The sequence below is a fragment of the Lissotriton vulgaris genome, chromosome 5 (genome assembly GCF_964263255.1).
Source record: "Lissotriton vulgaris chromosome 5, aLisVul1.2, whole genome shotgun sequence".
In the NCBI taxonomy this organism is placed as follows: Eukaryota; Metazoa; Chordata; class Amphibia; order Caudata; family Salamandridae; genus Lissotriton; species Lissotriton vulgaris.
Window position 1 is genome coordinate 305,201,287 of NC_141693.1, and position 15,250 is coordinate 305,216,536.

Genomic DNA, 15,250 nt, shown 5'->3' on the forward strand with positions numbered 1-15,250 from the left:
AGATTGGCCCAGATGAAATGGGGTCACAAAAATTATGCCCTGGTGCTAAGCACCACTTTGTCCAGAAAGGACATAAGATAAGGAGGCGAGCTGAATAACACCTGCAAGTCACTCACCCTCCCTGCCAATGTAAACTAAAAAGGCTGTTTTGATGGTCAACAGCTGGAGGGAACAATTGTGCAAAGGATCGCATATCAGGTAAGTGTGGACCAAATTAAGGCCCCATTGTGGCATAATAAAGGGAATGGGTGGAAATAAGTGAGCCAGCCATTTTAGAAAACTATTTACAATAGGAGATTTAATAGGAAGCTGGTCTAGCAGAAGCAAAAAAGCAGACAGAGCAGAGCTGTAACCCTTGAGAGTTCCCAAGGAAGAGCCCTGCTGGGCAAGGAATAGAATGAATAAAAGTACAGTAGAAGGAGATGTAGAAAGAGGGTCAATAGACCTTTCTGTACAGTATAATACATATTTCTGCCAACGGCAGGCGGATCCTGTCTTAGTGGACGGCTGCCTGGCTGCCAGAATAACCTTACAGACTTCAGGAGGACGGTCAAAAGCTATAAACAGTTGCAGCTCAATCGCCAGGCATGGAGGCGCAGAGTTGACAGGTTTGGATGAAGATCTCTCCCCTGCTGCTGTGACAGAAGATCCTCCCGAAAGGTCAGCCTGATTGTAGGATCAATACTCATTCTCAGAAGCTCTGCATACCAGACTCTCTTGCCGAGTCTGGAGCCACAAAAATGACGGTCGGTCGCTCCCGATCTTCTTAAGAACCCTGGGCAGGAGTAGTATGGGCAGAAAGGTGTACAACAGGCCTGAGCTCCACTCTTGACAAAAAGCTTCGCCAAGCAATTGCCGTCTTGGAAACTCCAGAGCGCAGTATCGCTGACATTGTGAGTTCTCTTCGGAGGTAAACAAATCTAACCAAGTTCCTCCCCCATGTTCAAAGAGACCTTCTGCCACCTCTGACTGGAGACGCCACTCCTGATCCGCTAGATATCGACGGCTGAGTTTTTCCGCCCTGCTGTTCAGAGAACCTGCCAGGTGTTGTACCAACAGGGTTATGCCCTGCTGGTCCAGCCATGTCCAGAGACAAAGGGCCTCTCGACAAAGGGTCCACGGCCCCACCCTGCCCTGTTTGTTGCAGTACCACATATTAGTGGTGTTGTCTGTAAACACCTGCACTAACTTCCCCTTGACATAGGGAAGAAATGCTTTCAATGCCAGCCGAATCACTTGGAGCTTCAACAAATTTATATGGAGCCCCGTCTCCACCGGAGACCAGTATCACCTGATCTCCACCTCTCCCAGGTGGCCGCCCCAACCCAGAAGTGACGCATCTGTCATGACTGTGAGATCTAGTTGGGGAAGGAAGAAGGTCTGCATTGCCCCAATAGTGGTTTGTTAACCACCACTGCATATATTTCACAGGTCCTTCCCAGATCTGAACCACATTGGTGAGATTTCCCTGATGCTGTGCCCATTGTAACTTCAAGTCCCACTGCAGAGCATGCATATGCCACCGTGTGTGTCTTACCATGAGGCCCAACAACCTCAGAGTCAGTATCACCGAAATCCAGGATAGAGGCTGAAATATAGGAATCATAGCCTGAATATCCTTGACTTACTGCTTGGGGGGATAAGCCCGAAACTGCACCGTGTCCAGAACAGCTCCAATGAAATGAAGCATCTGAGAAGGAGTCAGGTGTGACTTCGCACCACTATAGAGAACCCCAGTGAATGCAGGAGGTTTGCCGTAGTCTGAAGGTGGGAGACAACAGCCTGGGGAGAGGATGCCTACAACAGTCAGTCACTGAGGTAGGGGAAAACTTACACCCCTAACCTACGCAGTTAAGCTTCGAGCACCGCCATCACCTTTGTAAACACCCGAGGGGCACGGGTAAGGACGAAGTGGAGTACGGTAAACTGCAAGTGCTCCTGGCCTACCTGAACCGCAGGTAATGTCTGTGGCTTGGTAGGAAGGGTATGTGAAAATACGCGTCCTGTAGGTCCATCACTACCATCAAGCCTTCTTGGTCTAGGGCAGACAAGACCTGAGCTAGAGGGAGCATCTTGAATTTCTCCTTTTTGAGGAAGAGATTGACGGTCTAAAGATCCAAAATGGACTGTGCCTTTTGTTCTTCTTTGGAATCAGAAAGCAGCTGGAATAACGGCCTAATTCTGAAACTGGGACCCTTTCTATAGCTCCCTTGGCCAAGAGAGCTACAACTTCCTCTTGGAGAAACTTTAAATGATCCTCCGTCAGCCGCTCCTGATTTGGCAGAATGGGAGGAGGAAAAGAAAGAAAAGGTTAGATAAAAGTCCTCTTGGCCTATCTGCAATACCCACTTGTTCAATGTTATTGATCTCCAGTGGGGGAGATGATGACGAATTCTACCACCAACTGGAATAGTAGAATAGTATGCAGAATGAGCCTAGGACTGCTTGGAAGCTGCAGCTGCTGAGGGCAGTTTGGACGATGACTTCTGACCTTCATTCCGAGATCCGAATGCACTGCGTCCACATCCTCATACAGCTTGGGCAGTCTGTGTGGGACTGTGGATGGGATAGGGCTGATGCAGCTGGAAACCTCTTCCATTGCCATGAAAGGCAAAAGGGAGACTGGCCCAATGATCTGCACGTAGTTGCAGAGTCCTTGAACCAAACCAGGGCGGAGTCTGCCTTTTCTGGGAAGTACCCAGTACACTGGTCTCCCTAAGTTCCCCATACCAGTCCAAATTCTCCTCAGAGACTTCCTGGGTTTCAAGAGGGTCCTCAGACCCCTCCCAATCCTCTCCTGCGCCTGGCACATCCTCAAAGTGCCCAAGCGATAACATATAACTAAGCCTGGACAGAGTCCGGGTAGCAGCGCTTCGTGAAACTCCACGAAGCAGTACAAAAACTCTGCCGCGCTACGCAGAGTTCAGTGAGCCGGCGGAGTACATTTATTATGAATTGCAGGTGTAGGTAAAGAAATTCTGAACCTATTTTTCTATCTGTAGTTCATAAGTTGGACACTAGATATCTCTGCTGCATCGAATACATTATATTAATTTGAACTGTACAGGTTTGATGATCGGTTGGAGGAGTGATTGCATTCTTACCTGTACAGTAGACTTGCCCCCATTCACTGGAATGATGGATCGACAAGGAGGTAGGCATTGCTCTGCTTCCCCGGCGCAGAGAATGTCCTGCGCTGCATTCTTTCTTGGACCCAAGCTGTCTGCCACAGTCAGTAACTGGCAAAGCGGTCCTTCAAATGAGGCCTGAAGGTGAAACACCCAGACAAGCAACATCAAACACAACCAAAACAAGGCTTGACAAGCAGGATTTAAACAACAAACGTGTCAGAATTCACAATGAGGCTGCGTTTCACGCCTCGTTCTGAATGCAGACACGTCCACCATGTGAATCCAGCTTCTCAAGCTGCTCTTGACAACTTGGAAATCGCTTTTCTGAGAGATGTGTGTTCAGGGCCTGGGGTGGTGTGGCGCTAAACTCTGCTATGAGGCGATGCACAGAGTTTTTGCAGAACTCCGCTCTCCAAGCAGAGTGAGGAGTCACAAAAACTCAGTCAACTCTGCCAGCAGAGTGGCGTTTACCACCCGCCCTTATATATAACCTCTTGGTTTTGTCAACGTCAGAATCAGCATCAATCGATGTCGTTCCGGCTCCATGTTGTTGGGGATGAGGATAGGGCTTGTGCCACCGACGGGTAACGATGATGTAGCAGGCACCGACTTCGGACCCGATGCTGTGAAAGGTCACGATGACCGTCGTTTAACCGAATCCGGGATCGGAACCCTGAGGCTCCACCAGTGTCTTGGCCAGAGCTGACGGCGGCCCCACCAGTGTGGTGGCCAGAGCCGACGGCTTCAAACCCAATGGGGCCCCTTCCGACCCCATGGGCCCAAAAGCTCACCATCGTCATCGTTCCGGTCAAATACGTGGCGCATGGCCTCGTAAAACTCTTTTATTTGAGCAGGAGTCGCTCCGTCTCCCGGAAAGGTGGGGAGACACGAAGACGACTTTGGCTCCAGCTCCGTAGAACTGTGCCTAGAGCATCGATGTTCCTTACCTCTCTCGATGACAGACGCCAGTTGAGGTGAAGACGAAGTCTGCTTGGACTTCTTCTTTTTATGCCTCATCCCTGAGTGTCCCAAGGACCTCGACTGGAGGAAGAGGACTTAGGGCTCTGAGCAGTCCTGCGACCTCCTCTTCTTCGATCGGGATTGTAAACTCTTTGGAGTCTCGCTGGACAGTATTGACTGCTGGGCCGCAAGCAACTTCATCGCCCGCTCCCTCAACATCTTCGGGGCCATTGCCTGACAGCCCGAACACGACTTCGTATAGTGGTGGCGCTCGAGACACCAAAGACATACGCAATGGCGATCAGTAACCGGCATCATGCGGGACCAAGTCCTGCATGGCTTGAAACCTTTCTTCCTTGAAGACATCATTTACACACAAAGTCGGAAAAAATCCCACATTTCGACAAATGCTGAGAAAAAGCCTGCTAAAAAGCGGCATGGGGTAGGTCTGCCTAGATTGGAGTTTAACTGTCATGGAGAGAAAAGAACTGACGTCCGCACACCTGGGTGTCGCCTATATAGGCACCGCTACGTCATAACTGACGTTGTCACATGGAGCTGAAAGGAGCCACCCACTGTTGTGCACAAGAGGCATTGCTCAGCAAAGTTTCCGGATCCAGGATGATGCCTGAGAAATTCAAAGGTAAGCAATCTGCAGCTAGAAGTCTCCATCAGATTGACGCATTTATAATCTTAAAGGAATGTTATTGTTGACATTGGCGATAAAAGGAAAGTTTCAAAAGGAAACTGCGATGGGCAATAACAGGACAGACCAGTTCAGGAGAAATCAACATGGGGCCCACAATGAACCAATCGCTCTCCGTGAAACCGCCTAATGTACACAGTGACTTAATTGTTTTCAGAGTGAGTCAGCATGTGTCTCAAATTGTTTGAAATGGAGCTGAGGTCTGACACCCAGCTTCTTTGGCAAAAAGGAAAATTGCTTTAAACTGAGGTTTTTTACGTTTTTATGCTCATTTTGCTATTTATTTCAGCAGTGATCTGTGCCTGCCCATAGAAAACTAAGAATTACAGTCAACGCGAGGAGCACTGTCTCATTGTTTTTCGTTAACTTAATCCCAAATGAAACTTTAGTTTAAGCATATATTTAAACTATTGGAATTAACAGTCCTGGGTGGTCACTGCTGCCGACACTAGAGAGAAAGAGAAGAAATAGCAGGGAAAGGAGAGAACAACAGACCAAAGACAGTGGGGAAAAGGAAGAGCGGAAGATAGTAAAGGGAGGGAAAGAGACCCCGACAGGAGAGATAAGCCCACTCCGCCCAGGAGTCTTGTTGTCCGGTGTCACAGTAGACAGAGGCACTGCACTACACACTAGCAGTCCACAACGCTGCCTTTAAACAAGGCCCAGCTGCAGCGCCTGAATTCAACTCTCAGCAGTTATGCTCTAAACAGAATACACGAGGCGCAGAAGCATGCACAGTGTAACTCAGGGCACGAGTCGGGGTACCACGCGGGTGGACGGCATCCCCCACTTATTTTACAGGGTGGACGAAGTCCCCCCTGCTCAAAAGCTCGACTTTGTAAGATGGCGACGTTACTTGCCAGCAGGGCCGCACCAAACTTTCTAAGATTTCGTTGGCCATAGCATTCGTCACGGGATTGGCCTGAAAAGCAAGGTTGGCGCTTGGCAGGTGCCCTCCTTGTATACAAAATGTCCCAGGCTGGCAGCAGAAGACGCTCCTGTTTCCGAGTTTGTGCTGCAAACCACACACAGGATGCTGACTACTGAGCGCCTGTGTCATCTGGATGAGGGTTTCCAGCGCCGCATCCTATAGAGATGCGTAGACCGGCTGTGAGGAGGGGGAGGGTTGCGAGCCTTGAACCACATTAAATAGATGCCAGAAAAACACACAACATGCCACGCGAGAGACTGACTGGGCCGGGAAATACAACACCCCCATTCTACCGTATTGGTATTACCAACCAATGCATATTTGATTTGCAACAATGACAAAATAACCCACGGTTCAATGTCAGGGATATCCAGTTTACATTTCTCGTTTAATTTCTCATGCACACTCGGAGAGTATTTGCGTTTTTTTAAAAGACTATTCCTGTAGTTTATTTCAAGCAGCGTATGACTCTGTTGTAGTGGTTACTATGAATAGGTAGGAGCTATTTCAGGTCGTGGGTGTGTTTATGTTGTCTCAGGATGGAGACTGTTGAAGTTATAGGGGATGGCAGTGAGTTTCTCACAGTGCCTGTCAGTGCATTATCAATGTGTGCAGGATTCATGCACGCACATCCAAACCCAGGCCTTACAGGCAGAAGGCTCAGAGTGATACTTGCATATGCGTTCCTAGTAATAGTGGGAACATGTGAGAAATGCAAATGGCGGGTTTCAGAAAGATGTGGAGAGAAAAAAGGGCATCAAATATCTAACAGAGAGTGACACTTCAGAATAAAGTGGTTTGAAGGGAAGAGTTGTTAGAGACTCTCAAAAGATCACTACCTGTTCTGCAGACCTTAGTAAAGTTGATTTCAGTCTCATATTAATTTGAATTTAAACTTTTTCTAAGTATGCACAACAAAATCACTTTTTTCATACTTCTGATACAGTTAATAATCGTTGAAAATGTCAAAGGGTCTGAATTGTTTATGGTATGTGTTTGTTGTTGTGTGCCATGCAGGGCTGGCTTTAGGGCAGTACAACTGGTACGGCTGCACTGGGCGCTGACCCGGGGGGAGCGGTGCTGTGTTTAGCAATAACATGTGATTTAAAATCTTCTTTGGCAGAGTCCCTTGTGCGCCCAATTTCAGGCAACATCAAAAATGTCAACATTACTCCTGTGACTAATGCTCCTGCTAGAGAGAGAGATTGGAGTTTTGTCTAGTGCCGATTCTGACTCTCCATAAAGTAGCACAGAGGTTTAGTATGCCTGCTGCGAATGACACATACTGTGCAGATCATAGATCTGTACTTTATGTGGATAGCTGAATGGATTACTGCTTTTCAGGGCAGTATATCACGCGGGTGGACGGCGTCCCCCCCACTAATTTTACAGCTTCAATTGTTAAATCTTGCAATACGTGCAAATGATAGATCTGTTGTACATGCAATGTCACTTCCGGTTGTGATGTCACTTCCTGCCGTGATGTCACTTCCTGTGACACCACCTAACTTGGAGAGTACCCCCACTTCTTTTCTTAAGACTTGTGTCCTGGTGTAACTGTTTAGAATGCATGACTGTCTTGCAAATACTGCAATCCCTCCCTTTCCAGCTGTGAAGACTTGGGAAAGGTAGGAGTCATAAAAGACAAGCAGCCTCGGGCTGATACTGTACACGCCCGCGGCTACTTCAGAATGTGATGCTTTTACGCATCTTTTGTGGGAGGTCCCAGAGGACCCCAATTATTGCCGAATCGGGCTAGCAGATTGTCGGCTCGTATTGCTTAATTGTCAGTGGCATCACTGCTGCCAACTAGTACATACACACTTACGCATGTGGCTGCTTAAACTGCCTGATCTACGTTTTGGAGAACGGAGCAGGCAGGCCTAAGCCGTGGGCGCTTTTTGTTTAATTTAAATAGGATGGTAATTGCTTTCAGCAATAACCATCCATATCCCATTTGATTGGATGGGCATCACACCCCTCAGCGGAAACTGCCACTGCTTACAGTACTTCAGTGCTGAAGATAGGGCTGGTTCAAATCAAGGGCAGACGAAGAATAGTAACAGCTTTAAGTTTAGTGAAAGATTAGAGGAATGCTTGGCCAGGGAACTACCTCACACATGAGGTGCGGTAGCTTAGCTGTGGTGGCCTCCAGGGGGAGTAGGAGAGGGTAAGCTTCCATCTCACTGGCTGAAGTTTGGTTTCCTTCAAATGAGGTGCATGTGCCACTAAACAAATTATGTTGTTTCAAGTTTATGGACATTTTCGCACCGTACACTGCTATTTTGATGTACTGGGGATTCCCAGCCTAATGACAGGGAAAAACTCAAGCATCTGAATATATAAAAGACCCAAAGTTGACGATTAATGGCTTTACTACAATTTCCAAATAATCCACCATTTGCTGCATAATTAGCAGATTTAAAAATAATTCTGGCTCAAATGCCTCTAAAGTTATTTTAAAATGCATATTTTTGTGCCATATAAAAGCAGCATATCTGCCAAGGTTAACTGGTCATCTTTCAGTTGTATTTGTCTGTAGTCGGTTGTTTAGCTGGTAGTTGGAGCTTTTGCTCCGTCTCAGTACACATGTATTTATGTATTTATTTTTTATAAAGTAGTTGTTAAACAGCCACAACAATTCAATTCTGTCACAGATTGGGCCGCATTATGCTGAATGATTTGACATTTTTCCCTGCAGAATTTTGTAAACCCGGCTACATAGTTTGGTCCTCCAATAAGGCATAATTGCAGTGGCCCTGATGATAATCAGCGTCTAGTTATTGGCTCGACCTCTGTCTAGGGAGGGATTCATGTTATTTTCCTACGTGTCAAAGCAATTCCGAATTGAACCAGTAGATGGCAGAAGCTTACAAAACATTTGAACATGTAACATCGTCCATCACACTTGTCGGGATCAAAGCAGCACAGACATTGATCGACAGTTACTCAACATGAACAGGGATTAATATAATCTCTGAAATTCTGCGAATCGTTTGCTGATCAGCACGAGTACCGACAAGTAGATGAAAGTGCAAGCATTGATCGCGTTCTTGTTGCAGTTACCTGGAAGGTGGTCGTGGCCTTTTCGTTGGCTAGCACGTATCCCAGGTCGAGCAGCCCCCCCTCCACGGAGCAGGCCAGGGAAGGCGTGAGCCCCTGCCCGGTGACGCTCAGCGGGAGAGTCCCCTTCGAGCTGTAGACGTCGAGGTGTTCGAAAAACTGTGACAAAGAAAAGTATTCGTCATTAAACACTCTGAAAACAGACTTGTTGTTACTGCTGTGCAAATCCGACGGTGAATACATACTTTGAAGGATTTCATACACTACAATCCAGCTGATTAAAAAAATGGTAGGCAGCGTATATGAAAAATATATATTGGGAATAATATTTTATAATTAGCCAAATGGAAAGGTAAGGAGTAACAAGATACACTTGTGTGATCTAAGGAAGACGAGGAGAGGTGGTGTATATTTCTGTTGGCTACAGTGCCAGTCTTCAGAGTGCCCCCACAGCAACAACCCCCTGCCATCGTGGGACTCACCTGCGATACACTTACCTCCACCCATACTGTAACGGAGTAACTGTCTGTCTGTCGGCAATGGGCATTCAATCAATCAATCAATCAATCAATCAAAGACATTTATAGAGCGCACTACCTACCCGTAGGGTCTCAAGGCGCTGGGGGGAGGGGGGTGCCGTTACTGCTCGAACAGCCAGGTCTTCAGCTTCTTCCTGAAGGAGAGGTGGTCTTGGGTCAGGCGCAGATCGGTCGGGAGGGAGTTCCAGGTCTTGGCGGCCAGGTAGGAGAAGGACCTTCCTCCTGTTGTCGCTCTTCGGATGCGGGGGACGGCGGCGAGGGCGTGGTTGGCTGAGCGGAGGTGGCGTTTGGGAGCGTAGAAGTTGATTCGGTTGTTGAGGTAGCTCGGGCCTTGGTCGTGTAGGGCTTTGTGTGCGTGGGTGAGGAGGCGGAAGGTGATTCTTTTGTTGACGGGGAGCCAATGCAGGTCTCTGAGATGTCCGGAGATGTGGCTGGTTCGTGGGATGTCGAGGATGATTCTGGCTGAGGCGTTCTGGATCCGCTGGAGTCTTTTCTGGAGCTTGGCGGTGGTACCGGCGTAGAGGGCGTTGCCGTAGTCCAGTCGACTGGTGACGAGGGCCTGGGTGACGGTCTTCCTGGTCTCGGTGGGGATCCACCAGAAGATCTTCCGTAGCATGCGTAGGATGTTGAAGCACGCCGAGGAGATGGCGTTGACTTGCCTGGTCATGGAGAGGGAGGAGTCCAGGATGAAGCCGGCGAACCATGCATTAGGGACCTCCACCATGTTTTTTTCATTAAAAATTTTTAATCGATGATTTTACTTCCATTTGGAGACCCACTTTACTTGCTGTCCCAGGCACCGTTAGTTCATGTACATGGACAGGCAAACCTTGGCTATCTATACATAAATGAAAGTTCATATACCAAATGTGTGTGTGTGTGTGTGTGTGTGTATTTCGATATATTCTGGTGTTTAGCACTTTAAAATATGATGCAACTGTCTTGCAAGTTAAGGCGGTCCTATTAGTATTTCATGGAAAGTTTTATCTTAATGGTTTACTCACGCTTTGTTGATTGTTCTGAAGTGCGAGGTCTTTTCTTATTGTCTTCGGGCTGCCTAGCTACCAATTGAAGGGCGCTGTTTGCTTTTGACGCTCACAAATGGCTTCATGTAATCGAGATGAGGGGTGGTGCCACCTTTAGATTGTTAAACAGATGGAGCCTAGCTCAAATTAAGTAGTCTCTAATCTTGGGGGGCATGTGGGGAACATATTTGATTTGTGATTGTAATTAAATTGATTGTTGATGCCTTCAAATAATGTCAGTTAATAATTCAAGATTCTTAAGCTCAAAGTGTGGGCCGAAAAAAAGCCTGCTGAAAAAAGTAGCTGATTTGTGTCTTGCCTGACACCGCTGACCTACCCCAAAAGGAGAACTGTCTAGCAATGTCTGCTTCCCTACAGAACTTTAAATTGTCAGACTCCCCTAGGTTTACCTTAAATGCTGAGGTTAGAATCAGAAAGTGTTTTTAGCCACAGTACAACATGTTGACAACTTTGCTTCACTCACTGCAACTACTATTGAATCTTTCTCAAAGTTTGACAACGAGAGAGCACCACTTTTATCTTTCTCTCCATGTTTAAACTCCGTGCCTAATGAAAATGTTGTTCCAATGGATTGTGAAAGTCTGAATTCACCGGTAGTCCAATTATTTCCAGCAGACAATAAACCAGTATTATCAAAATGTATGTGCGCTGTTAACTCATTTCTGATTTCTATGCCGAATATGCTGCCTTTGATCTAGACTACATTTCAAGGCATGTTGCAAGCCCTAGTCTTGGTAAATACTCAGCAAGCTAAATGACTTACTTGAAAGTATGAGAGCTGGGTTACAGTCCAGAGTTAAGGAGGATACGATAATCCGGTAATTCACATTCTAAACTAGCTACAAATGACAAACAACAAACTGAATCCGTCTTCATTTCCCGTTTTCCAGCTCTAATATATACATTTGGAGAAAGATATGGAAAAAACAGGGGAGTGCCGAACTTTAACCTCTCTAATCCATGCTACTGAAAAGGGAAAATAACTCCATTACGTAAGAAGTTCATATCAGATACCATCTCTGGCAAATCCACAAACAATCTAGCCAAATTTAAAAAAAACATGCGTTAGTCGACTTTTTGGATAGTAATTGAAAAGTTTAGGTATTTCATAACCAGATATTTGTTTCTTCTCCACTAAAGACGTCAATTAGCAAAGCTTAACCTGTTGCAACGGAGTTGCACAAGGACAAGTCAGTATTACGAAGTCAGAATATTAAAGAAAAATACTGTGGAGTAGTAGGTAATAAATTAGACTTAAGGACTGAGGATGCTAGTCTTCACAGTAATAATACCTCTCACATGTTTAAATACCTCCTATTGTGCTATCATTTGATAATGAATTCAGGAAATGTGAGTGTGATCTGATTTAAATACGAGGTCACTTTCCAGCATCAATATTCATAATGGCAGGTGATTTTAATTTACAAGTGTCTGCCTATCATCTTGATGAAAAAGTCAAGATCAACTGCTAACATATGGAATATCAAATTCAGCATCAGCTGTAGATACCAGCTCTGGCAAAAGCAATCAAGCAATGTTGATCCTAATTCAGCATAATCTAATGTTATGTTATATTATCAGATTTGTAAAGCGCATGGTGTCCCGGTGCTAAATCTACAAATTACCAGATCGAAGAGGAGAATTAGGCAGAGGATTATTCAGGGAAAAGCCAGGTCTTTATTGCCCTTCTGAAAGCCCTGTGATTCTGTATGCTCTGGATAGTGCATGGGAGAGCATTCCAGAGATAAGAAGCTAAAGCCCGGAATGACAAGCCTCCAGCCCGTACACTTCTAACACGAGGGACACGTGCCAGACGTAGATTGAAGGAGCAGAGAGCGCTCAATCTTAAAGGTTGCTTCTGAATGATAGTCGAGCTGCAGCTTTATTTAGATATGGTAAGTGGGTATTCACAGAATATGAGTCTCAACCTCTCAAGGTAATCTTTTAGAAATTGTTTAAGATTAGAACTGAAAAGCTGTTGATATGTCCTTTTGGTACCTTTAACGCAGAAATGCATAATCAGCGTGTACAACGTTTTTCATTGCTTGAAAGTTGATTGTAATTCTTGAAACACCTCTAGGATGAATAAAACGAGGCCTCCATTTGAGTGCTTTCGTCGGGAATGTTTAACTCTGGGTAAAATACCTAATGTGGGCATGTCACAAATTGAATAAAACCAAGAGTGACATTTGAGCACATTAAAAAATAATTATCACACCCAGCTTGTGCAAAAAAATGAAAGTTCTATGAATATAACTGGTCCCTAATGCATGAAGCAATAGCACAACGCATGAAACAAAATGAGTTACATAACTGCAGCTCTCTAGCATTCGTATCTTTCATAGATTCACATGCTTTAAACATTTCCGGTGGTCAAAGTGAGAGTCCCACTGTGCCCTAATAAATTAGTGTGTATCACTATCATGCCATGTGATCGAACACGCGAACAAATCAGGTAAACCTACAGTAGCTGTAACGCTGGACGCAGAAAAAGCTTTTGACAGAGTATCCTGGATGTTTCTGGAGCAATGCATGCACACCTACAATCTTGGAGAAAACTTTATTAGGAAGGTAATGGCACTATATAAATCTCCCAAGGCGCAGATAACAATCGATTAGGGTTCTCCTTCCTGACACACCTCGAAGATAAAGAGCAGAAACCTCTCACATACAACAACATAAAAGAACTACACAACCTAAGCGAGATAGAACTCTACAACTTCCTGATAATCAAAACAGCAGTGGCAAAAGCTAATCTGTCCAAACATAAACCCACGATCATCCAATATATGAAAAACCTAAACATGGCAGGTCACCAGGTGTCCCATCTATACAAACTCCTCCGCCCCAGTACATCAAAACTAAACATCAAGAGCACCAAACATTGGGAAGCGCAATTAAACATCAATCTCACAGAGAAAGAGACACACTCCCTCTGGGAGCCCCCCTCGAAAAAGATGATCTCCCCGGTGCTAGCGCAAACTAAGTTCTGGCTATTAAACCGCATATACTGTACCCCTGCTAGGTTAGCAAGGATGGGCCTCTGAGAAACAGACCGCTGTTGGAACTGTGACCTCATTTTCGACTGTACAAAGGTGAGAGGGTTCTGGAAAGAGGTCTTCACATTCGCAAAAAGAACCCTAGGGTGCACAATAAAAGAAGAATTCGCCACAATAATTACAGCAAGCTTAGGGGAAGACAACATTACAAAGCAAGATAGCAGCCTCCTCGATTTTATCCTAACCTCAGCCACCAAAACTGTCCTTGCCAACTGGAAAGACACTACCAAATCCACGTTTAAGGGGTGGTTGAACTGGATAACATTCCTCAGAGGTGCAGACAACACAGCACTTAGATGCACCCCATGGAAGAACCCCAACAGAGATGTGGTCAAAGCTGGATAAGTTCCTCGACCCCTACGATCCCCCGTGAAGGCAAGAAGGGTAGAAAGAAACAACATAGTAATGGAAGGAACACTAAGAGGGTCTGCCACAACACCCGAGGCAACATCTACATGTCTTATCTGCATGTTCCGTGTTTTGTGTACAACACGAACTGAAACACACACTGCAAATACCCACTTTTTTCTTTTTGTTTTATGTTAAGTGTATAAACAGGAAGGGTGAGAGTCCACCAAACTGTAACGCAACTGTAACCCCCGTCAAACACTCAGCGAAGTGTCAATTTCTGTTAAATGTGATATATGTTGTAATGTACTGTAAAATCACAATAAAAACAATTATAAAAAAAAAAAGAAAAGAGAAATACAATTACTGGAGAATTGGGATAAATCAGGTCTGGAAGATAAAAGGTCTTAAGCAGTGGCGGTTTTTGAGTAAGGGCGTCGGGGCTCCGCCCCCCTTACTTTAGCTTCACCCCCTGGGATGACCATTGGGAGAGTGTAAACAAAATGAATGTCTTTATGCGTTTTTAATTGTTTTTTAATGTACTCACAGGAGACACCTCTTGCTTTTGTTGCGGAGGGTGGTGATTTCTAATGAATCTCGTGCTGATGAGTCACTGCTGCAAGCTGCTCGTGGGCATGCCCTGCTGAGTCTTTTGCCGGGCTGACGAGCTCACTGCCCTGAGGCCTGTGAGGTCATCAGCTCGGCAAAGACATAGCCTCGAGGACCAGTCTCCATCCCATGATCACGTGGAAGTGAAGTTTGCCCCAGGCGCTTCAAACTCTCTCAGTGACGAGTTGGGAAAGGGTGGGGGTAGAGGCTGCAGGCAGGTGAGATGGAAGCAGAAAAATCGAGTCTGCGCAGTTGGTCTGTGTTTAATTAGCAAAGGCAGTCAGGAGCAGCTGCAGCATGCAAGGATTTGGGCACTGCCAGTTTGCTAGAAGCAGCCTGATCCCGATGATTCCCGAGTGGACCAAGTACAGGTAGGTGAGTAAAATTGCGAAGTGGTCGTTGCATCTGAAGAACAAGTTATTTACTTTCGGTAACAATATATCTGTAAGAAACAGTAGTTAGGATTAGATTCCTTACCTTAGAATATCCCCAGGCGTCAGACTGGATCCGGAAACCTTTGCGTAGCAGTACCCCTGCGCGTCGTTAGGCGTCATCTGCGGCTCCGCGTCCGTCGTCGGCGTCGGGATGACGTCGCCGGAGTACTTAAACGCCGCCCTCGCGCGCTGACGTCAGTTCTTATACACATTTTTTCCCGCCAGAAACGCCGAGCCATGATAAAAACCAACACTGGTGCCAAGAACTAGGGCCCTGAAAGGGGATGACCGTAACCCTAGATATCGGTTCGCAGAACGGGGAGGATGGGTGGGGCGGTAAGGAATCTAATACTAACTACTGTTTCTTACAGATATATCGTTACCGATGGTAAGTAACTTGTGCATCTGAAAGAAACAGGTTAGT

General features: G+C 46.0%; 1 protein-coding gene across 2 annotated transcripts in view; it reads right to left on the reverse strand.

Moving 5' to 3' along the window:
* The window catches only part of CFAP74 (cilia and flagella associated protein 74), a 1,279,283-nt gene that overhangs the window by 273,171 nt on the left and 990,862 nt on the right, over nt 1-15,250 (reverse strand). For both annotated transcript variants that reach the window (XM_086921531.1, XM_086921532.1), the window contains exon 34: nt 8,795-8,950. In XM_086921531.1, the coding sequence (XP_086777657.1) occupies nt 8,795-8,950 (156 nt within the window). The remainder of the gene's footprint in view (nt 1-8,794; nt 8,951-15,250) is intronic.